The sequence below is a fragment of the Vanessa cardui genome, chromosome 26 (genome assembly GCF_905220365.1).
Source record: "Vanessa cardui chromosome 26, ilVanCard2.1, whole genome shotgun sequence".
Lineage (NCBI taxonomy): Eukaryota > Metazoa > Arthropoda > Insecta > Lepidoptera > Nymphalidae > Vanessa > Vanessa cardui.
Genome location: NC_061148.1, coordinates 9,674,954 through 9,702,913, shown reverse-complemented (window position 1 = coordinate 9,702,913; position 27,960 = coordinate 9,674,954). Strand labels below are relative to the sequence as shown.

Sequence of the window (27,960 nt, the reverse complement as noted above, 5' to 3'; positions counted from 1 at the left end):
CTTTCTTGCGAAAGCAATTAAAAGTTACGTCTGGTTATATTTAATGTTCTATTTTATTTTACACGAAAAGAGCGAGCAAATGTACAAACGTGAAAGAATTTGAATTTTCCTTATTTTTGCAATAAACGTTAAATATAGAAACGTTGCAACGTCTGAAATCGACGTTGAATTCGATAATTAAATTTTACACTAATTGTGCTCAAAAGAGTTTCATTTGAAAATATATCAATTGACTAATAAAATATTTTATATGAAATGTAAAATGTAGTTATATTATTTTATAATATAACAACATTTTACACACATATATATTATGTTTTTTTTAAAAAAGCCTTTAATTATTTTATTTGTGAATGTATGCTTTAGATAAAAAATTAACAGTTAATGATACAGATTAAACAATCATAGGATCATCATCGAACTATACTGAACCCTACAAACCAACATGTTACCAGAACATACATAATTATACATATTTATAGAGACAAGTTGAGTCTCCTGCGCGTTCGAAGTCGGTTTAAAATTAACGTAATACTAATTAATAGTTACGCGTATACAAATATTACGAATACTTTAAAGGGCACAAAAGAAAGTTGCGCCCTTTAAAGTCCAAAATTTTCGCAGCCTCCCATCTATTCCGAACGCGCTGAGTAATCATCTTTCATTCCCAAATTGTTTTGATAACAAATTGTATTCAGCTGTAATTACGACTTCCAAAGCGTTGATTTCTAATTAAGTTTTAACACCGTCTTTATCATTCACTAACTACGAAGCGTCAGAGTAATCATTTATTTTTCTTCCTTCCACAAAAGTTTTATCTAATTTTCATCTATTTTTCGTCCCTGTCCCGCGTTTAACCTCGACCCCGCGAGAGAAAGAGACAGCTGTGACTGACTTCATATTTCTTGGTCGGAAAGCCTTAGGCGACTTCTTAAGCAAAATTCCGGCGACACAAAGTTTCCTAATGAACAAAGGGATGGTCTCAAAATTTGTTAGGAAATAAAATTTTGTTGCGCCAGAAACTTGTAAAGAACAGCTAAATGGATATTCGCGTCTGACTTGGCGATCTCTATTAGCTTTGATCCCATTGCTATGAGGAAGGGTTAGGAATCGGAAGTTATGCAGGACGGATTCTATGTTTCAAGTTAAATTTTAAAATAAATGATTTGAGTAAAACATTACTCAAATCATTTATTTTAAAAACGCTAACTTTTAAGTTACGTCACAGTAGAAGGTATTTTTAAGTAAAAACCTTCAGGGAGGACAGGGCATTAGCGATTATTCAAATTAATTAAGAAAAAGTCTTCAGTGAATTTAAAATACTCGTAGATTCAAATTTAGTTAAAATTCTTGCACTAATGAGGTCTAAATAAAATTAAAGATTATTTATTTAAATTTGGTAAAGCTGGGCTTACTTACGTCACCACAGTAAGTAGTCACCGCTATCCATTGCGAGAATTTTATTGCCAGGTGAGATGATTCCTACAGAAATAAAATAACCAGTCAAGTGTCTGATACCATTAGTTCATGGAAAGCTTTCTTTTGGGTTGGATCTTCATAACTCTATGGATAGTTGAGGCTCTATGGAGAGCTGATGTTTTATCAATGAATGCAAAAACATCTCCTAAGCTGCTCTTACGGCAACCCAGCTTCACTTTGATAAACAAATTCTAATTAGAGTACTCTTGTACTCTTGTACTCTAATTAGAATTTGTGAATTTGTGAACTTTCAATAAATGAAGTTTAATGACGAGTGACTAAAATTAGAATGAACAAGTAAATGTAACAATTGCGTAAAGAAAAACGACTTAACCAATTTATGTTCTAAATGGAGTCAAATTAAGCCCTGTGATATGAAGCGTCGCTTAGTTAAAATAAATATAATTTGTAAGCATTTAATTCGACTTTGTCACAATTTGAAACGTAATTTAAATAAAAATGCGCCTCTCCGTGAGCGTGTCAATCATTTTGGCGTTTTTTATTGCGTGTCATTTAGATTGCGTCTTGTTTCGAGTTAAATGAGTTGTCGTAACTCCTATCTCGAATATCTTGTTAGTGATTTGTATTAAAATACGCGCAATTAATTTTTTTTTACTCTTTCAAACTTTTCTATTTTTTTGAGTCATATGTTCAGTATAATATTCTTTATAAATAAAATAGGAAAGTTTTGCTGGTTTATTTTGGAACAGCATGAAATATTAAAAAAAAAACCGTTTACTTACAACTGTTACTACCTTATTAGTTTAGTGTCCTGTAATCGAATAAGTCAATATTTTAGGTTGAAATACATATTATCATTCTGTTATTTCGAAGTCAGTGTCAACTTTTTCCTATGCGTGGTATATACAAAAATACATACAAGCTGGTCCTGCCTTTGAACACCTCCACTATTATCAGGTTATCATTACGTCAAGTAATAAAAGTGAGGTCAATTACAATATTTATTTAAATTAAATGAAGTTTGATTTAAAATTGATGGTACAGATGCGTTTCAGTTGATCGTAAACTGCTTTGCCTAAAACATTTAAAATCTGAAACGTTGCGTTGTCTAACCCCGCTACTGCTTCATTCATTTTGAAAATTGTTATAGTATTTTGATATGAGTACTATATTTTAACATAAATAGCATTGTGATGTATACCACAATACATTTTAAAACAACATTTGAAATTAAATTTAAATTAGACAAAAATAAGTTATATATAAAATCAATGGCTAGGAAATAATCAACTTTTTTTTCCACAGGCTTCCTTCCCGCTGTATACTCCGACAGGAGTAGTTCTGAACGCTCCCCCGCCCCCCTCGACGCGGCAGAGCTTCTCCGTGACGCTCCCCTGTACCCTCCTCTACGAGACTCTGACCACTATGTAGATATTAATAACCTCGCGAAGAGAAACATCAACGAAGAAAACAACGACAAAGCAATAAGTGATTTAGTCCCAGATTTTAATAGCGACGATTTGCAACCTTTTTTTGACACAAATGAGTTTAACGATGAGGATTCTATTGAAAATACCGGTGTAAATGAAGTGCACGGTGTTGACTACGACGATCCTGAAACTAGCATCGAAGACAGTAGCATTCTAGTTACTCCTGAAGAATCTACATTCGGTGAATTTGAAACAAATTCAAATAAAATTGTTGAAGTTCCTAAATTATATGATGAAAATAAATATGAAATCGATTATACAGATAAGAGTAAATTATTTCAAAATGATTATAATGATGTTACTACTGCGGATATAAGACACGTACAAAATATAAAAGAAACGGGTGACGTTAATAATTCAAGTAATATTTTCTCCGATGGAACCGAAGAATTAAAAGAATCAAATGGTTTTATCGTTGCTCGAGGTTCCAATGTAGATGAATTAAATAAAATTTTAATGGCCGAAGAAAGCAGAGCTCAAGAAGAAAATAAAAACTTTGCTTTCGATGAATCATTAAGAGAAACAATACTAGGGTCGATACCCCAAAAAGTAACCGAGGATGAAGATATTATTGATCGTCAGAAACGAAGCAGTGGACAAGAGTGGGAAAAACCCACTAAGGTAAAACACAAATTTTTGTACCTTTCCATTAATATTACATAGGTTATTAAAAATTAATTAAAGAAAAGAAATATCACATTGTATACTAGTTCCAGGGCTTGATAAACTTTTTACAACTATCTTTATTACTTGAAATTGGTAACTTAATAGAAGTTGTGACAGACTCCATAAAGACTAGTGTATTTGTAGCTATATTTGCTATATCTTTCAAAAATAATACACAGTCACGTCGAGTTAAAACCGGTGACACGATCCTCAATATCCGGGGAGCAGTCCGCGATGCCATTGGTGACGCAGGGGCAGCTCCGGGCATGCGAGCGTCATCGCGAGTGGACGCATTCGTGATCCGTCCCGCACCAGCTATGAGAGACGAGCCCAGAGATCAGATGAGGGAGGCTAGAAGAGATAGAGTCTCTGCGTCACCACCTCAGGTAAACCGAGCGATACGCGAGCAATTTAGTAGAACAGAAAGTTCATAAAATTTACATCCATTAACGAATAGACACCTATTACCCAGACCAGTATTTCTTATAGGTTGGCAAGAATTAATCTAATTCTGCTAATTAGTAAAAATATATTTTGTTAGTATAAAAAAACTGATAATATTCTCGTAAGGTTTAGACTAGATTAGTCGCAAAAATAACGTATTTGTCTTAATAAATCTAAATCTGATGTCATCTTTATTTGATCATTACCATATATGTAACTTCACTGGTCCCATTTTGGTCACATTTTGGTTACGGTTTAAATATTGAAGATTTATTGTTACAGTATTGTGAAAATCAAAAGCAATTTAAAACGAAATGCTGTACGCGATACACATTACGTATTTAATTCTTAATTGTTCCTTAAGTCACGCAAAGACGCTGAAAACATCTCAAACATTCTCTCAATCGCGAAGTCAACATTTTATCCCCAAGAAAAGCCAATTAATTACGAGACGGTCGCCTCCCGTCCTACGGCGCAGACCGCTCGAATGGAGGCCTTTTACTCGACATTAAATTTTAATTTGCTCCCTCCTTTTTCTCCTTTCGCTGAAAAATTATTTTGTATTTTGGTTCGTAAATAAATATAGACAAGCTAAATTTAATTTCGCTGCTTACTGTTTGTGGTTGTAAGACGTTCAATTACTGGGGACTCGTGTTCTAATATAAATAAAGTCAATTCGTACTCAGTACAACTTGAACGAACCCACAGGAACAATAGAAAAAATATTATCTTAGTTCGAAGTTTCCTCGAACTGAAGTTGGTTTAGCATAGATTCTTAAATTTATATTTTTATTAAGTACCGAACTTCATGTAAAAGTTATTCCTTCAATTACGAGAAATTTAATTTAGTAAAAAAATTTAAAGTAAAATTACAAAAAATATTTTTCCTATATTTTGGTAAATATTTTTGCCTTTCATAATCATGTTCTTGAATCGCCTTTTAATTCATTTGATACTTCTACTTAATAATTATGATTTACTCCTAATTACTAAGTGGGTTTTTGTGCAAACTTTGTTGGGAACCATTATTTACTAAAACATTGCTGTTTTGGTTAAATTAACTATTTACTGTATATCTGTTTGACTGGTCTGTAAGCCAGTTATAATTATGGTGACACGAGGGACTTATACTTCGATTGCGATTCCAAGCCGCACACATAATATTTCTTATAACGCTGAAGTCTATCACTTCTACCTAAGGATGTTTGAGAGAGCCTGACTTAAGGGGTGGCTCAAGTGTCCGCTTCAGTACGGTAGAAAAAACGCCGTCATATTTTACGAGCTCCATATTATTTTTTGGTCCCGTTTATGGAAATTATCTATATCCCTGTTTATAAACGTAAGAGTGATTTCATTAGATAATGCTTACAGTATCCTTAATACAAATTATTTTTCTTTGATCTTACGTAGCCACTGAAACAAGAAAGGGAGCTGCTAGTGGAGCCTCACGCACACGCTCGCATACCGTGTGACCTCGTCAACGTCACCAACCTGCGATGGTTTAAAGATAATGAGGTGAGTCCGTATTCCTATATTTTTACAAGCCTATACTTAACATTTATTAATGTGTCAAAAGTCTTGTAACTGAATTTTAAAACAGCCTACCAGTGAAGGTATTGTTACGCTGGTGATTAATTATACAATGATGAATTATATAAACTTGATAACTTATTGATAAAAACAATAACGTATATCAATAAAAAGACTAACAGAGCTATGATCGTGATCAATAGATTGTCGTACAAAAAGGAAATTAAACAGGCACGGATGGAAAAGATTGTAGAGTAAGTTAAAATATATAATTAAAAAGAATATCAGCAAACTGATAGTAAAAGTTTAGAAACGAGAGCAGGGGATTTATGACAGGCATGGGTGGTTGTTCGTGCTTGATGGTGTAAGTCAAAGTCAAAAATCTTTATTCAATTACCGGTTCGGAATTTATCACCTCGGAACTGACCTAAGGCAGATTACAGCCGATGTTGTCCAATCGTCTTATTATTATTAAAAAAGTTAATTTTACTGTATTAAAGTAATAATAAATATAAAAAGTTAATAAAATGATAATACCGTAACGAGATATCGGATAGCTGAAGGAGCAAATATTTACACTCGAGATGAAAATGTTTTATTTCATGAGATTGGAATTAGAATATTCCGTGAAAAATATAACATAAGATTGCCTAATTAATATTCTATCGACGTGTAGCGAACTTAATTAGTAATTAATATGTAAAACAAATTCTGGACAAGCATTTGTTTCGTAAGCAAGTAGCGTACGCTCAAACTGTTACGCTTCCTGTTTTGAATCGAAAACAACATAGAGCACTTCATTTAGTGAATATCGGATATTTTGCGAGAAAATTAAAATCTAATTCGAAATATATTAAGTAGACAATATAGATTAATATATATCCTGTAATATCTTATTGTTACTCCTGTTAATCGATTGCATCGAGTCAGTAACTCTTTTGTAAGGCAAGGGATTCCAGAAAGCGTTCAAAATGCATCTGATGCCAAATTAAAAAAAAAGTCAAGTATAGTACGACACAACTTAGATGTCGCATCGGCAAAATTCGTAAAACCGATCACATCCGACTTGAGTACGCTATCCCAAATTATCAATATTTATTTCTCATGCGAATATGATCTTTGCACAAACGTAATAACTTGTAATGTCATATAACCTAATATATTCGTCAATTTGACACGTCGATTTACCTGCACTTCTTTTCTTAAGTTGAACTGACGCGGGAATCTATAGCGACGAATAGCGTCGAATGACGCGATATGAAGATATTTCTATTGGTCGTGTAAATCGGCAGTAATCGGTTTTATTTTCATTCCATTGCATTTTCCGATGCTACATCTAATTTGTACTATACGCTTGTGTGCGAAAGATACAATACAATACATTTAATTAGTTCGTGGTTGAGAACGCAGTCGCTTCCTCTCCATCTAATTTTTGAAGTTTACTATTTGTAAATACTTATAAATTTACAAAAAGCCGTAGTGTTTCTTTCGGCTGTTCTTCGAGTCAGGGTATTTTTTTTGAAATTGTGGTAGTGTTTAATTATACAAAAAATATAAGTGTATTCTATATTGAAGTGTAGCTTCTATATTGAATGAAGGAATTTGATTTGATTTGATTTCATTTATAATATATGTAATGCGGATAACAGTGCGATAGAATATATTTTCACATTTCATATTATCTTATGAAATTTACTTTTTTCGACACTAAATTTCTCAAATTCAAATTCATAACATAATCCTGAGAAAATGAGGCTGCGTTTAAGAGCCTATAAGAGGCAGCGTATTTTGATTAAAATCAATATGTTCTTTTCAAAGAACCGCTTTGGCTGTTCCGATATAATTTTCTACAATTTCTTAAAAAAAATTGCAAACGAATGTAAAGAAATAATGTCACTAAATACTTCTGTACTTAATCGAAACAGAATCCGTTACTTAAAGTGTGGCTCATTCGGAAACATGAGTAAAAATTGGTTGTATTATTCATAAGATGATATTATTACAACACGTCAAAAGATAACTAGCATCAAAGCAGCAACATAAGCCAATGCTTATATTCCAATAACAATTTCTGGTTCTTTTTTATTTTTGGGCTGGTTCGTTTTTTCCATCATTCCACTCGGTCAAGATTTATACAGTAACTAGTTTTAGTTCATATTTGTATATATATATTTAAGCATTTAATGTCAAAATTGAAATACATTATATATAAAACTGACAATAACAATTTACATTTAGCAAATCAGCCTCCCGTCCTCGCCTGGCGGAGGAGAGTCAGCCTGGAGAGAGGGCGACGCGGTGGAAATACCGCGCGCCTCTCGCGGTCATGCCGCGCGCTGGAGGTGCTCCGGCCGCGACCGGTCCGGACGCACCGTGACCGGAGAACCAACGAGACTCCTCATATATGGTAAGATTGAATCTAACTAACTATCATTAGTGTCATATTAATCTTAATTACCTTCTATCGTATTTGTTAACAATGATATAAGTTAAGTTTATATTTAGATTTGTCAGTTAAATTGATACTTTTATTCAACTCATCTGATGGTAAATCAACGTCGGGTGTGAGAGGAGTTAAAATTATACACTTTGAACCTTTTTGATCAATATCTCAGAAATTTGAATTGAAAAAGGAAACAAGCATCTTTAATTAAAGATCCCATAGACAAGGATCTCCTCTTCCATTATTTTGGTCCACTGAAATAATGTGTATTGGTCCAATACTTATGTAGTATGTTATATGATGACAGGTCTCGTGTAGATGTCTTCTCACCTATCATGAGATTAATATCAAACACATTCTAAATTAATGAATAAATACACTTAGTACTAATCTGGATTCCAACCCGCGATCACTTGTCGCTAATGATACACGCGTTTTATCCATTACAACAACAACACAGCTCATATTAAACCACAAGTAATTGCTGGTTTAGATAATTACTTCGTGATTGATCACTTATTTCAAAGCAATAAAATCAATGATAATTTATTCATAGTTCACAGAAACGTATTACGTAGTTAGTAATCAGTTGTTGATTAACATAAAATTGTATATTTTCCGTGAAAAATATTTCAAGTCACATAAATAAAGGCCAATAAATGTCATACTGGTCTTCCTCTCCATTTAAAGATGAGATAAGGCTTGATTCAACCCTCGGCTCCATTGTGGGGCTGTGACTTGTGGCATGTCGACTCTTTTACGGTAAAACTTTCTACATGATTACCTGCATTACTGAGCACGAGATAAAATACAAAAACACTAAGAACACTTAATTATGCACTTATTCAGAAGCTGATCCGGATTTGATCCCGCATCTACGATTCAAATCTACGTATCCTAACTACTGGGTTATCCGAATTAGCTTTATACGTTTTTGTTTAAATTGTAATTAATTTCTAAGTCGTATTTTATACCATATCGAATTAATCCGAGGCATAATGTTTGTGTAATGTGAAATAGATATTATAATTTAGGGAATAATTGGATATGAATTTGATAATAAAATGAAATTAATGCGAGTATTTTAGTTAGAAATAGAAGGTTTTTATTCGCGAATGGATGATTGTAATTTGGCAGTATTTACAATGAAAAAACATTATATACATTTTAATGAGTATCGTTTAAATTTGTAATGGATGGATAGAATTGCACTGACCTAGTTGAATAACTTTATTATGTTCTCCCACAGGAATTAAATTTAAGTGACTTGAAATCATTGGAATTTTAATATTAATGCTCCTCTGCATTAATTTTATTTTTCTATAGACAATATAGAATACAGACAAAAATGGAATTAAAAATATTTATACGTACTTGTTGTATATTGTATTTAACGCACACTAAGACATCCACCAGCGACACTCACTCACACTAATGCACGGCGATAATGTTTCAATGTAGAGAGCTTGACTTCGGGAAATATACTTAGGATGAATATACTTAGTAATAAAGTTTGTTTACATATATACATAGATCTATAGTTTATTTAGTCGATTAATCAATTAATATGCTTTTCTGTTCTTTAAAATAGACAGAGACCTATCAGTGTTTAACCGAACGTATGTCTGCTTTTATAAGTCTACACAAGAGATACACTTTAATATTCAGAGCTAAGCTAAATCTATACAAGGAAAGGGCTAGTTTATTGAATTGAAGTTGATTATGTGCTCCTGACCGATTCCAATCACTAATCTCACCAGCGTTTACTGTGAAGTATATTATAATTCGCCAGTGTGTACAAGAAACAGTGCTCCTCCTATTGCTTCAAAAGTATCTCCCAGTGACAGACATTCTTTCTGATTCCAACTTTATTCGTATTTTTCGTAAGCTGCTTATCTGAAATGCGAGCAAACAGTATTCCCTCATTTGTAGTGATTCGTAATACTATATTGATATGAATCGAATCTAATAAAGCAATAAAGTTACAGAAGACATTCACTCATATTGCAAGCCAGTATACATTGTTAAGGCTATTGGGATGTCTGTTAGTATAATCACAGGAATGTCTTGGACTTTAGAAGTTAGTACAGTGTTTATACTGCCGTGCTTTAGAAAGTAAACTTTCGATCCTATACCTTGACTCTCCAGGCTGATCACCGTTCCATCAATATATGATAATATAGTAAAGTTTTAAAGGCTTTACCGGAATCCCCCGAATTTGCCGGGTTGGATTTACAGGAGTTTCTAGAAAACTTCATTGTTTATAAAAGGTGATATTGTTAGATAACAATATAATTTGATTGTTAGTTGTTGTTATTAATTTATAGAGAACCAGAGGAAGCATCGTATGGTTACTTCAAGATTGTTGTTTTGTTAAGATAGTACACACAGATTTTAAGTCTGAGGTTAAACTAATGTTATGAACTTGGACGCCAGAACCTGTGCGGTCAGTCTACTTGGCAGTGGATGGAAGGCGTCTGGACGCTGGTAACACTTGGGTGCCAGTCCGGGACAAGACCGTGCTCGAAGTTAGATGTGTGGCTGAAGGTAAGAATATATGTATATATTTACATGTATTAACTTTTTATGTTTGATTTACAACTTTATAAAAATCATAATAGTATATTCTACCAGCCGTAACTTTTCATTTCTGATCTGACTATTCTATTTTCAAATTTATTTCAATATAAACTATCTTTTTAATAACTGCCCGACACAAAATACGAGTATAATTTGACTCTAAATTCGAAATCGATTCTGATATTTCGTAACTCATTAGATTACATTTTAATGCTTCGTTTTATCTATTCTACCAAACAAAACAAATATATTCAATGTGTCCATATATTTAGAGCAAGCGTTACATGCTTAGATTTTTAGTACGAATATCTCTTTTACGTTTATATCTAAGCTGAGCGCATTTTCCTTCTAAACGCTAACAACAGAATTACCAAGTATCCAATACTTGTAAATGGTTCTATTGGAGTTAAAAATGCTTTTACAATACAAGTTGCATTTTCTGGCAGCGTTCGAACTTTCGAATGCTTTCAGTGCTAGTTCTTAAAAGCCTTTTTATTGAAGTCTTTGGACGGCGAAAGAGAATGGAGGCCATTCGTGCAGTTGGCTTAGATTTAAGCGTGAAATCGGTCAAGTTTTAAAGATTTGCAGAACAATAGAGGCGTGAACTCCAATACGGAACGAAAGGAGAGATATGTCGTATAATTTGTTAGAGGAACGTGTTTTATTTTCTCATTAAATTCCACGCGATGTGAGCGAATCATTTGTAGAGGAAAACATTGTTTTGAAAGCAACTCGCAATTATTTTCCTTTTCTGCTTCGATGAAGAGTCTTTAAATTACACTCACAATAGAACAAATAAAATATTTACACAGAACTCTTTCAAAGTATATCTTATGTATGTGAGTGCTATCGACATATTTTATTTAAATTAGCTTCCGATCGTTCACAACAAGTAATGATTGTCAATTGTCCACTTACTTTTATATTAATGCATATTATATTTTAAGTAAAAAAAATGTTTATTACTAGGTGGAGTGCCACCTCCGGAACTGTCATGGCGCCTATTGGCCTTAGAACCGGCTCTAGATCATCGACCATATCTTCGTATACATCACACTAATTATACCATTGGTAAGAAATATTCGACAAGACAGTTCTATATCTAAACAACTGTATTTAACAATGTAATCGTCGCTATCAGTTAAAATTTTACAAGCATTCTTACTACTTTTTTGCCAAAGAAATAATAACAGAATATTTTGAAATATGAACTTGGTGTAAACTTTATTGAATATCACCATGATAAAAAAATACAAATTTTAAAAGTTAAATATGGTTTATTATGATTTTTGTCCCAACAGGTTTTTAATTTTATATAACCTTCTGTTACAACAGAGGGCGTGTCGTGGTCCAGAGTGGTCGTAACAGCGGCACGAGAGCTCCACAACGCCACTTTGCAATGCGAAGCGAGGCAGCGCCGGCCGGACACTCCGCCCGCGCCCGCGCACGACGTTCTCACTGCCAAACTCGAAATACATGTCACCTGTAAGCATTATCAACATAAAAAGTGAAAGTGAGGATCTACACTTAGTGACGGAAGCTTAAGAACTCTGCTGTTTAATCTGTCTTTAGATGGAATATTTGGAACATCACAACTTTATATACCCTTTAACTTTCCCTTTTTAAAAATAAGAACAAATACAGTAAAAACGTTATATGTACGGCAACTGTGTAGCAGAGGGCAGGTTTGGCTTGAGCCTTTTTATGTTTTAAAATTGGAAAGGATAATATTCACCCCTCAGGGCGGATTAGAGGTGATAGCGAGGGAATACCTCATCGTGTTCCATTTAGACAGTGACATATTAGCTATATTATCTATATTAAAAACATCTATTAAAAATATATAAAAATGATCTTTATTTACTGTTTTTCAGTAAGATATAATAATAAACGTTACAATATCTTCTACAAAATCTTTTGTACCAGATCCACCGTCATTCGTGATATCACGCTGGCCGGGCTTCGGGATATCTCTGTCCGCTGGCGGGGCGGCTGCTCTGAGGTGCGACGTGGACGCCAACCCCCCGGCCAGGGCAACTTGGATGAGAGACACCGACAGACCTTCCAGGTAAGTCGGGCTTACAACAACAGCCTGTAAATTACCCACTGCTTAGCTAAGGCCTCCTTCTCTCTCTTGAGGAGAAGGTAATACACATGTAGCAGAATTTCTGTGAAATTAGACAGATGCAGGTTTCCTCACGATGTTTCCCTTCAACGCCGAGCACGAAATTAGTTACAAACACAAATTGAGCACATGAAAATGCAGTGGCGCTTGCCTGGGTTTCAACCCGTAATCATCGGTTAAGATGCACGGATTCTAACCACTGGTGGTAATTGCCCAATGATTAGAACACTCGGTTAAATGTTTTAATATCCATTGAAATAATAAAACATTTAAAGTTGAATAGTTGCATGATATAATGAGGATGACAATACAAGAATTTCTCACGACATCCAGCGAATTAATGCTAATGGAACCAACAGGACGTTAGTGGAGCTCCAATGACTTGCCTTTCTGTTCCTAGGAACCCAAAAGTTTGCGCTCATTTGCTTTGTTTCTAGGTTTTTTATAGATCTTTTTTTCAATTTTAGTTCGAAACTTAAATTATATAAACTTAAAAAATAAAATAATATAATTATAATAATATGAAAATTTGTCCGTCTGTGGTTTTGAAATAACGAATTTAATATATATTATTGTATTAATAAACTGTTTTTACGGTAGCTTTGACCAAAAGTAATCGTCAAACGTGTAAAATAAAAAAATAATAATATGTTAAGTATTCCAGTATACAATAGAAAGAGTTGTTTTCTTTTTGTTAATATTGTTAGATCTTAATATTTTTAGTGTTCTGTGTAATATTAATAATTATATAAAACAAAGTAAACGCTGAACACGACGACTTGAAATTTTTCTGTTCTGTCCCTTGTAACTTATATCTTAGTAGCTGCCATCTCCTACCCCTACAGAAATATATCAAAGAAAATAATCCTAAACATGAACAATTATTTATTTATCTAATATTTAAAACTTATTACCATCATTCAAATTATAACGCTTTGTAGTCCAACATTTTAGACATTACTTATAAAAATCCGAGTGAAAAAATATAAAACGTAAGTGAAAACTTTAATAGCTAATTTATCATAATCATTCTCTCATCGGATGGTAAGGAACATTACAACTTATTTTATTTAAAAGTTTTGGTAGTTTTAGGATAAATAAAGTACAATAGCTCGGCGGTCTCGCCAAGCGCCCTGGACTATTATCGTAACCACTTCTACGCGAGCTTTACTCTTAATTGTAGGAACTTTTTGAAAATCATTTAATTTCAGTGGGCTTTCTTTAATAAATCCATCACGTATCACGGAGCAGCAAAACGAGGTTTCTTTCAATTTTTAATTTAATCACATTTAAAAATAAGTCACAATCACATACATTTTGGGGAAAATTTAATTACATTAATTGTAACAATATGCTATTCAGAATTCACGACACAAATCTCTTTTAAAATTAGGAGTTTTCTATTTTGTTCTGTACTGTGGAAATAGAAACCGGAAATTAAAAGAACATTCATATGTAAGCATTATATTCATCATCTAATATTGTCGACCGATAACCCATTCATAATTCTCAATATCTGACAAAGAATACAGTAAATTCAATGGAATTTCATTTGTCTGAATTTATTTTAATTACAGTTTTGAGTGCAGGAATTTAGAATAGTCTTCGCGGCCAGTATTTGTCACCAAGTAGATCAGCATCATCAGCTCTAAATTTACAAAAAAAATTTAAAAAAAAGTCAAGATTTGTCCATTAGCTTAACTGTCCAATATTAATTAACTTAATATTAATTATTAATATTAATATTACTTAACTTACCAATATTTCATATTCAAAATAAATGATAACTAAACTTAATGATACAATATGAATTCTTAATTTGGTTAAATAGTGCACTAACCTTGCTTCCTCTGAATAGTTAGAATTGATTTTCTCAAAGTTCAGAGTGCTAAGTCACATTTCATCTCCGACTTCCTGGTCCAGGCATTGACTGTAACAGCGTCAAGAGAGCTATTGTCTGTTTAATTGGAGAAAGTGCGATGTGATGTTTCAAATACGTATTGAATAGTCCTTGTCGAACATTTACTCTTCCATTCTTGTACGAGAAGTACCGATCTAATTGCTTCATTTATGGGTCGAAATTTCCCTCGAGCTTGCGTTTTTGTTACTAGAAAATTGTCTCCATATTCAAACGTTAGCCTCCATGTATTATTAATTATAATTACGATTAAGATTGCAATTCAAAGTCAATCTAAAGAATGGCTACGAAATATACACTTTCCATCTGATTATTCGCATAATCAGATGGAATGGCGATCCGAAACAATCAGACAGGATTTAAGCCAATATCTAAACGTGCTTCCGATACAACTTATCGCTAACCTTGTTAATTTCCAAACTTTGACTTTCGAAGTTTGGAACTTGATCTGCAACACATTTTGGGTTCAAGGAAACCAGTGTCAATACATGCGAGGGATACACAAGGGATGTAACAGCTCTCGCTCTATTGTTGTCGCAATGACAGTCTTAGAAGCAGTTTCCACTTCAGCCAGTACCAGAATGTTTGCATAAGGGAAGGGTCTTGTTATTTGCAAAACATTTGCTCACCTGAGCTCCTGAAATAAACTTAAAAATTGATTCTCTGAATACTCGCATATTAATCAAAATTTACATGATCGAATCATAGTACCAATAAGTTTTACTGTGCGTTTGACAGCGGAGAGCGAAGCGAAGACAGTGAAATAAGTTTAAAATTATACTCCTTTCAAAAGGCTTAAGTTTGAATTATATTTAACAATCCTAGTTCACCAACACCCCTGGAAGTTGGCGCTGAAGATGGTGCGTCTCTGGGTTCTGCCACGCTCCGCTGGGCTAGGCTGAGGGAGTCCCATGCTGGGTGGTATCGGTGCCGAGCACGGTGGATGGATACCGAGTATTCTTCCATCGGATACTACCTTAATGTACTGCGTAAGTATTTTACTTTTATTATTTTGTGAATCATTTGTTGTCCTTGAATTGAAACTCGTAATGATCATATGTACATTGGCAACCTTAAGCTTTAAGGCTTAAGGATTTAGGTATTGCTATTAAATACTATATTACTATAATAAATTACATAGTATCGTGAGGGTAAAACGGCAGTGACGACTCTGATTGCCCAATTAGTGTCTAACAGACTAAATGCCTTCACATTTGTCTCGTTAGTGTACTGAATTGAGCTATATGTAAAACCAGCTTAAGATAAAGATTATACCAAACATAGTGTTTAATTTTGTGGTAACTGCCTAGTTCCTAAATCTAAGTCAATTATGAAATGGTCATATTCACATTATTCTTCTAGTTTGGATATAGAAATAGTATCTCAATTATTAGTCTTGTGAGCGATTGGTCTTTTGTCAACATATGTAGATAATTAGGGTATATGTTACGTTATGATTTGGTGACTGACATTTAGCATTATCTTGCGAAATAATTATTCAATAGTTAATTCTACTCAAGAAAAAAATGCTTATGCTTTGTTTTAAAAAATGTATTAATTAGATATTTTGTTAATCTAATGTTACAAATTTTGTTTGGTCTTCGTAATGTTATGGCATTTGTGTTATGTAAATATATGTTGATTGTAACATTTAGAACATATTTCAAATCCAAATATGTTAATTTAATTTGATAAATAATTCACCATTGAATTGATCCCGCTTCTAAATAGGAATGTATATTGACTATAATTCACTTATGCAGGTAGATATAATTATGTATGTAGCAGCTATATTGTGTTCTTTATTACTTTACTTTTTATTTTATTTTTTCAATTTAGATTTAAACATCTTAAGCATTATACGAATAATCTCACTAGCTATGTAGGTATATGTACATACAACTGTTAAAACGTATTCTGATAATTTTTAGAAAAATAATTTATAAAATTGACTTTAGTTAATTTTCGAAGCATGACAGTGCAATCAGTGCTAACTTCTAGACCCTTTGCTTCTATTTATAGAGAAGGCCAATATTTTTGGTACGATATTTAAATTAAAAATTTCAGGATCGAATGTCATAACAATGTCGAGACATATGAATAAAAACAAAGTCTTGGTGGTAAATTAAAGGATATTTTTATTAATAATGATAATAATTATACAGCAGCTGTTGATGAGAACGCCCAAACAACGGAATCAGACGCTAACGACGAAGAACCAGATCATCAGAAAGTTGAAGTGCCTTTGGGAGGGAACGTTCAGTTGCATTGCCCTAAAGGTATCGAACTCTTAGACAAATACACTTAACAAACATCGTGTTAAAAATAACGTCGTATAGTACTTGAAAGTATTTCAATTGATGTTCAATATAACAATAAACACTAATCTTATCTGATTATTTTGAAAAGAGACTTAATACAAAACTCATGGAATATAAATAAATTAAGAGTTATTTCGTCTGCATTTTAATTTTAAATTTAGAAGAGAAGTTTTACAATTAAATTATATTATAAATAAATAAGATAAACCTATATATAAGTAGTATTTAATAATTAAAGCGTCTGAAAAACTTAACGTTACAATGAAAAAAGTTAAAATTAAGGATTTTAAACAAAGACATCAACAACATCCCACTTTAATCACGATTTCTTTCTCTGATTTATACTTTGGAGCAATAGCATGATGTTTTCTATGCAGATAATATCATTGTATGAATTAAGAGTCTTGAATGTAACACAGGAAGCGTGGGGTGTTGGTGGAGACGAGTGGTCGGTAACTCAAGCGAGTCGTGGGCTCCTGCTGGCTCTCATCACGCGCATGGCGTTCTGGGTATGAATTAAATTTAAAGTTTTGTAGCGTACTTATTTATGTATAGTAGGACACAAATTAGATGTAGCATCGGAAAATGCAATGGAATGAAATTAAAACCGATTACTGCCGATTTACACAACCAATAGAAATAGCTCCCTATCGCGCCATTCGACGCTATTCGTCGCTATAGAATCACGCGTCAGAGAAAACAAGTGCATGTAAATCGACGCGTTAAATTGACGAATATATTAGTTCATATGATATTACAAGTTATTACGTTTGTGCAAAGATCATATTCGCACGAGAAATAAATACTGATAATTTGGGATAGCGTACTCAATTCGGATGTGATCGGTTTTACGAATTTTGCCGATGCGACATCTAAGTTGTGTCGTACTATACTTATTATAATAATATTGTTCAGTATAGGATGTATATTCAATAGCAATGTCAACTTAGTATATTTAATTTTATTTAACATTATATTATCAATTAACAAATTAATTATTTTCAACTGAAATTTGATATGTTGTCGTCAACAGCCGCTATGTTTACTGGACGCAATTAAGTTAAAACGAAATAAACGAATAATAACATAAATAAAGTAATAAATGCTCTACAGTTTATTTTAAATTGCATCCTATGAAACATCAAAATTATTACCGTACATAATTATTTATTATACATAGTTCATTCTGTTATCCATCCTATACAAAAATTCCTTTTTTATATGAACGAAAATAAAAAATAAATTAAAACACTAAACTTCTGTGTGTGTAAAACGAATATATGAACATCAAACTGTGACGTAGGATTTTATAGATGTAACTTACAAATCGGTCAGGTATTAAAGAAGCCTTATACGAGGAAGGCGGCGAATACAGGTGCGTGGGCGCGCGCGCGCCGGACCTCAAGCGCTTGAAAGAATTGAAACGAGTGACGCTTAAAGTGACAGGTATGTTGTATAAGGATCAGTAATTTAAAACGCTAAGCGCTTTTTAACGCAGAGCGGCTCAATTTATCTACTATTAAGCTTTTTTCGGACTCTTGATCCTATTAATTTGCATTAATGTTGGATCACTCTGTATTTTCTACGAGATATTGTTTGGATTAATCTTTCAGACATGTCGTCATTTCAAATATCACTCGTACCACCTAGATGTCTGACAATTCATAACCACTCTTTAAAACCAGCTTTATAATAACTGAGTTACAAGATCGACTATGAAGAGAACACTAAAAAAGCTGCATCGACAACATCAATTTTGAAGATGTGTGCTATCTTTTACTTTATAAATAAGAATATGATGGCGAAATGTAATAATTTATATTTTACAATACTGTCTTCCAAAACCTTAGGTGGTGCCACAGCGACTGCTGTAAACGCTGATCCTACACCCAACGGATGGCGGCTAGAATGTGGCGCTTGTGGCCGTAACCTTCGCGTGCTCTGGCTGAGAGGGGGTAGATCCACACCCGCCATCCTCACACCAGATCTAGCTCAACATTGCTGGAAAGCAGTGCTCTTAGTGCCAGAACCCGATGAGGTCTGGTGCGTGGCTGTGTCGTCTAGCGGCGGTGCGGTCGCAGTGTTTCCCAGGAGGTCGATACAGACCTCTCCCTCACCGGCGCGACACGCGGTGCGAGCCCTTCACGGGCACGCGTCTCACCCGACGGTTGTACCGGTATTGTATATTTTTTCGCTAATCAAAGGACTCTTGTCAGTTTAAATATTTGACTTTCTGCTGTGAAGTTGTCAATCAATGTTATAATTTTTTTTTTTAATTATATCAATAAAATATTTAATTGTGTAATCATTCTTTTTAAGTCGATAAAATTTGTAATCATAGTTCACTAACAAATACTCTTTGCGTTGCATCATTGTTTTTTTTATTGTAATTAATTTTTATGACATGTTTTATTGAATCGTATGATATGTAATGTTCTCGCAGCAGATGAAGCTTTTAATGTCTATCAAAATAATGATCTTGATTATTGTTCGTAGACAAACTTTATTCTCAAGAACTTAGTACTAGCGAAAGTGACTGAAAATTGTAATTAGGCAGTCTTTGACTTGATTTCCATTTTGTACACTAATGAGGTTAAATTACTAATAAAAAAATGCCACTTGTAATTGTACCAAAAACTTCATCCTCAAAATTAGAGTCAATTTAGTAAAGTGAAATATCGTCCAAATTTTTGAAGCCGCATCGAGACTTGAACAAAACATGAACGGCTGAAATGCGATACTCTTAGTGTGTATTATAGATGGTAAACGATCTGTGTCGTTAAAAATATTACAGTAAATTAGACTTTATTGTGTACTAGTCCTTGTATCTTAGGGACTAAAATCGCGTGCACTGTCTTCGTAGAATCGTGTCCTTATATAGCCTTCGTAGTGCTCCTATAATCATAATTTGTTATACGTATTTAGTGGAACTCTTTCTGTCTTGGCACGTTCGTTGCAGTGACATTTGAAATTAACGTCGTGGGGGAGAAAATTAAATAGAATGTGAACATTTTCCTTTTTAAATCTAGAATTGAAATTGTTATTGCATAACATACTTATACTTTTACTAAGTTATATCTCATGCTTTTACACGTCCATGGGACTTTATTTAACAAAGATTTTTATGCGTTTTATAAAGGGATATTATAAGTAATGTTTCCAGTTTAATTTAGCTTTATTTTAAAACTTTGTGTATTCAAATTCAATTGTCATTCGATAGAAGAATAATATTGTAGCGTTTATCGTTTAAGGAGCCACCGAATGCGCTGCAACGATCGCGTCTTCTATGCATACTTCATCTCTATCAGTAGATATTCTTTCGTCTGAGTTATTCCTTTCCTTGCCATTGTTATTTTAGTTCTAGTAAGTGTTTAAAACAGGAATGGAATGTGCCAAATTGTTGATATTTGTAATAGATTTTCTTATATTAATGGAGGTAAATTGTGAATTGAATATATTTAATTTTATCGTGTATATTATGATGTCTGAATGTTTAGAGCAATGAACACCAATGGAAATGAAACTTAGAATTTGTAAGTTATTGGTAACGTTAAGATCGCCTCCTCGATATTCGCGCATCATTCCGATGGAGCTCGAATCTCGCGGGAGGCCACGCCCTACCGGCATATATCTATACTATATTTTATATAGACGTCAAATTCGTAAACTAATAATATATGATGTATTATAGCTTAACAATTATGTAAATTTCGATGTCAATTTTAGAAGTCCGTTTAGATCGGACCGATTTTTGTATGGAGTACATTTGCTAACGTTTTGATTGTAAAGAAAGTTTTTTCACATGTTCAATGTTGGTCGTTAGTTTTATTAGATTACTTTCCCTCCAGCTCCGACTGCGCACTAGCTTAGTGCTTTCAGCTAGCGCACATAGCGCACTAGGGCTTGAATTGTGTAATCGATTGAATTTTAATCGATCATAATTTGCAATACAATTGTCAATTTAGTTATAGATTATTTCGTAGCCTGTTTATACGTTATGCGAACAATATTATCTGTAACCGATTGCATTTGGCCGAGTTCAAACAATCGATTTCAAACCGAGTCGTAATTTAATTATATCGGCAGTGAAATAGCAATGTGCGTTAGTTTTTAATGTCGCATCATCATCGTTAATGTTGTTAAGATTGTGATAAAAGAGGCGCGGGCGAGTTGCGGGTGTACGGAAATATAATCGAAATAATCGAAAGAAATTATAAAATCGATTAGTTTAGTTAAGTTAGATCGTAGCTAAATGTATTTTTGTACCGTATCGAAAAAAAACGTTGGTCAATTCGACAGTAATTTTAAACGAAATTTAATTTACGTACCTGTTTATGAGAATGTAAAGATCCGTCCATTGCGGAGTCCGGCCTAGTTAAGGAGCTATGTAGGAACCTGTCTGTCCATCCTTAACTTCTTGTAACGCGTTCAATAGCTAGAGGAATCTATAGATAGAGTAATCGCTTAAACCTTCTGGCGTACGTTTGGCTCTCCCCCTTCCTCGACTAGACCCCGCGACCCCCGCCCCTCTATAAAAACATGTATACTTGTCTGTGTAATCATTTTACAAACGATCAGCCCACGAATTGTTTGTGTATTATCTTTATCATGGGCGTAGCTTTAAAAACGATCCTACAGTAACCTAATACTGTCGAAAATTCCGTGTCTCTATAAAATAGTTTTTAAGATTAAAACTGATCGAAGCATAATAATCTCGAAATCGACTATTTAGATTGTTGGGCACAATCGCCGCGCCAGAGCAAAAAGCTACGCTCATGAAGCTCATAGAAAATCAATGGCACGTGTCTGCAGTTTACATTCAATTCATTTTAAAGGTTCCTGTATTTTTAATCCGAGTAAGTGGACGATGGTTTTAATAAATTTGTGTTTCAAGCAATTTGACGAAGGCAATCCTCAAGCGTTTACTGACTCGCCGTTTTTGATAAAATTTTCATTCAAGTAAAATGTTATTTGGGGACCGCCTTCCTCAACGAATTTGATCATCATACATCGATCATAAATAAATAACCTTTAATATGAATATTTATTACTGTCAGTTGAATCCACCGAATAGTTTTATTGTTGATGTAGTAATAGAAACTGAGAATTTTAGATACATTATGGACACTGTTCTGGGTCATATGATATGGAACTTAATTGATTGGTTTTTCTCTCGTTGGCAACTAAATAAATGGCGAGGAACGTACACACTACGGGAGTTTCAAGGCACGTGACACACAAACTACACCAATTGGTTTCACTCTTACTGTGCATAGCTTGATGCTAATCATACATTTTCAAACATGACTGTTTCTGATAGAATCTGATTGACGCGATCTAACAAATAAACTACTACAGTCACACTGTAAATATATAAAAAAAGAATTTATAACATTGAGCATGGAGCCCTTTGCGTATTATCGAAGGGAAACGTAAATTATATATGTATCTCTATACGTCAGATCTATCTTCTCTTTCATGCGAAGCAATCAACAAAAACGTGACGCATCCTTGAAATTTTATTCTTAATTCCTGTCCCCATCGATCGTATTCACTTGGTATAATTAAAATATATATGATACAAGGAAATGACAATGATATTATGTTGATGGATTAATATTACAATGTAGTGTGAATTAAGAAATTGGCCATCACTCAGCTCAATGTTTGCAGCACAAGAAGTGCGTATCTATACAGTAGGTTATTACCGACTAGTGGTACAGTCAGTGTATTTGTTGAGACTGTTATTGGTTTCCTTTGGAATTAATGAAACCGAGAAATTATTTTAAATTTATGTTCACTTCCTTTACTTAACGTTTTAATAATTATATATTTTCTATCATTTCTAGAACCTCAAGTCAAATAAATGACTTGATTTGTGAGTGAGTGTGGCTCAAATCTTATAGCTAAGTTAAGCCATTTCGATACAATCAATTGAGTTGGTTTAAAAACTAGGAATTTATATATACTAAATATCATTCGCTTTAGTGTAGAAATGAAATGAAAGCTCATTGCATGACTACCAGGTGTGGCACACATAGAATCCTGACATCATCCCAAGTGTTACTGGCTATTAATCAATTGACTGAAATCAAATCAAATCCCTTTATTCAAATTTAACATTACTGCCGGTACGCTAAGTAGAATCCGCGAAGGAATCTCCGCAGTTTTCTCAGACGCGGTCATGTTTGATCAACAAAAAATCACCACCAGAATTCCTTACATATACATTTCGACAATATCGAAGAACTCACTCGGACTTACTCGACGTGTCACGTGCTCTCGAGTCGCAGGCTGTACGTGCCTCGCCATTGGGCGGTCGTTTGCGTCAACGCGTTATGTAGTCTTTCGTACTAGCGTCCATAACACGATACGTGCAGTGTCGTATCGGTGCCAATACATTGTGTAATAGATCATTATATATTATATATCTATATATATATTTACAGTTTATTATACATAATATCGTTTACTTTGATATTGAATGTACAGTATCCATGTATCCATCGCATGTACGAGATCTCCTATACCGAAAAATAAATGATATAAAAAAATATGTGTGTTTTTTTTAGTGGAAGCTCAATTTCATTTACGTAAGCAGAAATTTTCCTTTACAAGGGAAAAAATTTAATAAAATTAATCTAGTGAGTGCGTGGAAGCAGCGAAGTGGAGGATTGAAGAGCTTCGGGGAACTGCTTCAGTGTATAACGAAATAATCGCACATGTGAAGGCATCGCCTAGTTTGAACCTTTGAGTACTTTGACTGGTATCGCTTTGTGTGCCTTTGGAAGTCAACAGTTAATGAGTCGGGTGAGCCAATGCAATTACTGCTACAAGGACATCATACAACCTTTCTTTATGAACTTTTTTTAACATATAAGCACCGATTTCTTTGGTGTTTGATTTGCAATTCGAAAGAAGAAAGTATCGATCTACCATAATACTTTTTAACAACAAGGCGTCAAGCGAATCTCACAGTTGGTGACGCATTAACGTAGCTTACCACGCAAGAGTGATTGGTACCTTTTGGTAATTAATATATACATTATGTAAGAAAAAAATAACATACTTTGAAGATAACATTGTCTACTTTTAAGGCTTAATCGCATAAAAGACATATAGATATTAAATAATACTCAAATTTTAATTAAGTGGATTCTTACGATTACTCTTGAATAGACATTTTACAGGATAAAATCAAAAACAATGTCACCGACGATTAATAAGATACATTCTATGGAGCAGTACATAAAGGAGGTTTTTCTTGAATGAAACATTTAGGCATATTTATTCGACTTATATTCCCTAGAATTACACTTATGTACCCGAATGGTAATCAACGAAAAAGAATCTAACATATATTATCGCAATAGTATTAATATAAGGACAAAGCTCATTAGGAATTACTAATTTTCCTAAAGTAAAGTAAGTAACAGCCTGTTAATTTCCCACTGCTGGGATAAGGCCTCCTCTTCCATTAAGGAGAGGGTTTGGAACATATTCCACCACGCTATTCCAATGCGGGTTGGTACAATGCCCATGTGGCAGAATTTCGATGAAATTAGACACATGCAGGTTTCCTCACGATGTTTTCCTTCACCGCCGAGCTCGAGATGAATTATAACACAAATTAAGCACATATATATAGTGTTGCTTGACTGGGTTTGAACCCGCAACCATCGGTTAAAATGCACGCGTTCTAACCACTTGGCCATCTCAGCTCTAATTCCCTAATATATAATTTCATATTTAAACCTAATTTAAGCTTTTATTTTTTTTAATCACATACATTATCTCATCCCAATGTAAGTAGCTAAAGCACTTGTTTATGGAAGATCAGAAGTAACGACGGTACCACAAACACCCAGACCCAAGACAATATAGAAAACTAATGAATTTTCTACATCGACTCGGCCGAGAATCGAACCCGGGACCTCGGAGTGGCGTATCCTTGAAAACCGGTGTAAACACCACTCGACCACGGAGGTCGTCTAAGCTTAACGCTTGTCTTAGGGGTGGGGATGATAATAACTCTGGATCGATCCTGCGAATTTTTATATCCCTAGGCGTCCCTGTAGAGATTTCCCTATTGTTCTTTATATTTTATGATACGCCACAATGAGACAAAAACACAAAATACGAATACAGCCTAAATAAAAGTTGCATTTAATTTTGACGATCTTATCGCTCCATAGCGATCTCTTCCAGGCTATTAAAGTATTATAGTAGTAGGTCTCAATTAAATATTTTGAATGACGAATTGTTCAAAACGGTTACAAATAAATAAAATTAAAGACATAGCTCAGAGTGCAAATAAATACCACGATTACAATGAGCGTGACGATCTTTGGGTCCTGTAAAAGTACATTTATGTAAATTGTATGTGTAAATTAATTTAACGAGCTAGCTAAAGAAAATAATGTACAATATTACTTAATGCACATTCACAATTTACATTACAGTTTTTTTTAATAAATCGCGATAATAATTTTACTTACACTTCAAGTTTCCGATTAAAAGTTTTATATTTTGATTATGTAACGATTTCTTTTAATAACACCGAACGCCCAACAAGAGCAAAGCTTTGGGTGAGGCCTAGCACTTGAAAGGCTATTTGTATGTATAGCTTGCTTTACTTTTCAATCAGGATAAATGATAATATTTAATACTTTTTAATTAACATACTCGCGGACGAGCTCGTAATGTCACTTCACATTTCACGTTAAACAAGTCGTGACTTTCGTTGGACGATCGCCAAGAACACTTAAACGGGATTGAACAAAACAATGTCATAAATTGAAGATACCTTAGCGCACTATTACTTCCTATACATTAAATTATTGTCGGTTATATTTCAGTTCTCTGCAGGTCTTTGGGACCGCCCCCTTACCTCCATATTTATACCTGTTTGTGCTCTATATGGAAAATCAATTTTATTGCAGATAAAAGGTAATTAACTACTCTTTATAAACAAATTTTAAAGAGGTAAAATTGGTTTGTTTCTATGTAAGGGTAATCTCGGGAACTAATGATTCAATTCAATCCTAAGTGCTATACGTATATGATAATATTTTTGTATTAATAAAATGAACTCACGCGAAGAGCCGGGGCGGGTTTTAAAGTAGTTATAAAATATGAGATAGGTACAGTAGCTCGATAATTAATACAATCTTAATTCGTCAATCTTAAGCGTTCAAAGAATTACAAAATTCCTAATGCTTGGTGATTAGACAATAAATAATAAATAATTATAAAGAATTACCCATAATTATAAAACGATTTAGAAATAATACACCTTTTTTTACAGGTACAAAAGACGTGCAACAAGTTTATTAAGCTAAATTTTAGATACGGTAAAATAATGTAGGAGTTGCTGAAATATCACGCACTAAATAAATTAAAGTTATCCCATGGCCGAGCACGAGATGAATTGAATTGTAAACGTCAATTATTCTCGGTACCGTCCTGCGTTATGGTTGCCCACAATCCTCGGCTAAGATGAAATTGTTCCGACCACAATACAATCAGCATCCAGCCGATATACGTAAGCTCACTGTGGAAATCAGGTGCATCTACCGGGAGATGATTTCAAGCTCCTTTTTTGGTATTTTGAACAAGAGTACATTAAATCTGCTGTATTTGACTACGAAGCATTTTATAATAAATATAAATATGAGACAACATCACATACATTACTCTGGTCCCAATGTAAGTAGCTGAAGCACTTGTGTTATGGAAATCAGAAGTGACGACGGCACCACAAACACCCAGACCCAAGACAACATAGAAAACTAATGGTAATCTACATCGACTCGGCCGGGAATCGAACCCGGGACCTCAAAGTGGCGTACCCATGAAAACCGGTGTACACACCACTCGACCATGGAGGTCGTTAAATAATGTATATACCTATATTTATACAAAACCATTCTGTTATATATTTTAATGTATGGTTAGATGAGGTGACAAAAAACTGTACCATATTAATCCTCCTCTATTTAGATGATTATAATTATATCGTTTTTTACACTATTTGAGGCTTAAATTGAAGAAGCATATGAATCTATATAATATAAAGCATTTTATTCAAAGTATGAATGACATCTATGCTATATCAATAGATAATATATTCGTATTAATCAAGGAGTAACATGCGGGTATAGCACGCCCAATACCCATGTGCTTTTGAATCGGGCAGGCGTTATCGTGAATAATTTTATTTTTCGACGGTTTTATATTTAATATTTTCTATCAACACTACACGGTAATTTCAATAAAACACGTTTTAGTGTTCATCGTTAAGACCTTATATATATTGAAGCGAACCAAACGCTAGCGCGATGCAGAAGCCAGCCCCTTCATGCAATTTTTTAGTAAAAATATTAAATGCAGTTTTAACGGTTTAACACATGCTGTAATAAAAAAATACAGTAATGCGACTTGTGTTGGGACGTGAGTGTAACATAAAAAGAGTTGTTATAAAAATATACAGTAATGTAAATTCTAAAACCTATTTAACTTGCAACTTTAAAAAACCGGCGAACTGCGAGTCGGGCTCGTGTATGAAAGGTTCCGTATGTATAAAAACGGCATAAAAAAGCAGGTATATTAAAATGACCCCCATTAATTTGTAATTGATTCTATTTTATCTGTATAACTCGATAAGATTCATGAGATATGTGATAGGTGGACAGCGGAGTCTTACCAAACCTAAAAAAGCGTTCACTTTGACGACCTTCGTGGTCGAGTAGTGTGTGCACTGGTTTTCATGTCATGACCACTCCGAAGTCCCGGGTTCGATTCCCGACCGAGTCGATGTAGAAAATTCATTAGTTTTCAATGTTGTCTTGGGTCTGAGTGTGTGTGTATGTGTATCACTGTTGTTACTTCTGATTTTCCATAACACAAGTGCGTGTTACTTACATTGGGATCAGAACAATGTATATAATGTTGTCCAATATTTATTTATTTATTTTCACTTGTCGTCTTCTATAAAATCTTGT

The 27,960-nt window shown here is 33.8% G+C and overlaps 1 protein-coding gene across 1 annotated transcript in view; it reads left to right on the top strand.

Moving 5' to 3' along the window:
• The window catches only part of LOC124540787, a 78,760-nt gene extending 55,270 nt beyond the window's left edge, over window positions 1-23,490 (top strand). Inside the window, exons 3-15 of the mRNA XM_047118504.1 lie at window positions 2,746-3,551; window positions 3,776-3,982; window positions 5,451-5,555; window positions 7,809-7,977; window positions 10,450-10,560; window positions 11,563-11,664; window positions 11,929-12,078; window positions 12,520-12,661; window positions 15,462-15,625; window positions 16,802-16,915; window positions 17,377-17,466; window positions 18,293-18,403; window positions 18,808-23,490. Of these exons, the coding sequence (XP_046974460.1) occupies window positions 2,746-3,551; window positions 3,776-3,982; window positions 5,451-5,555; window positions 7,809-7,977; window positions 10,450-10,560; window positions 11,563-11,664; window positions 11,929-12,078; window positions 12,520-12,661; window positions 15,462-15,625; window positions 16,802-16,915; window positions 17,377-17,466; window positions 18,293-18,403; window positions 18,808-19,178 (2,642 nt within the window). The 3' untranslated portion in view covers window positions 19,179-23,490. The remainder of the gene's footprint in view (window positions 1-2,745; window positions 3,552-3,775; window positions 3,983-5,450; window positions 5,556-7,808; window positions 7,978-10,449; window positions 10,561-11,562; window positions 11,665-11,928; window positions 12,079-12,519; window positions 12,662-15,461; window positions 15,626-16,801; window positions 16,916-17,376; window positions 17,467-18,292; window positions 18,404-18,807) is intronic.
• The last annotated feature ends 4,470 nt before the right edge of the window (window positions 23,491-27,960 follow it).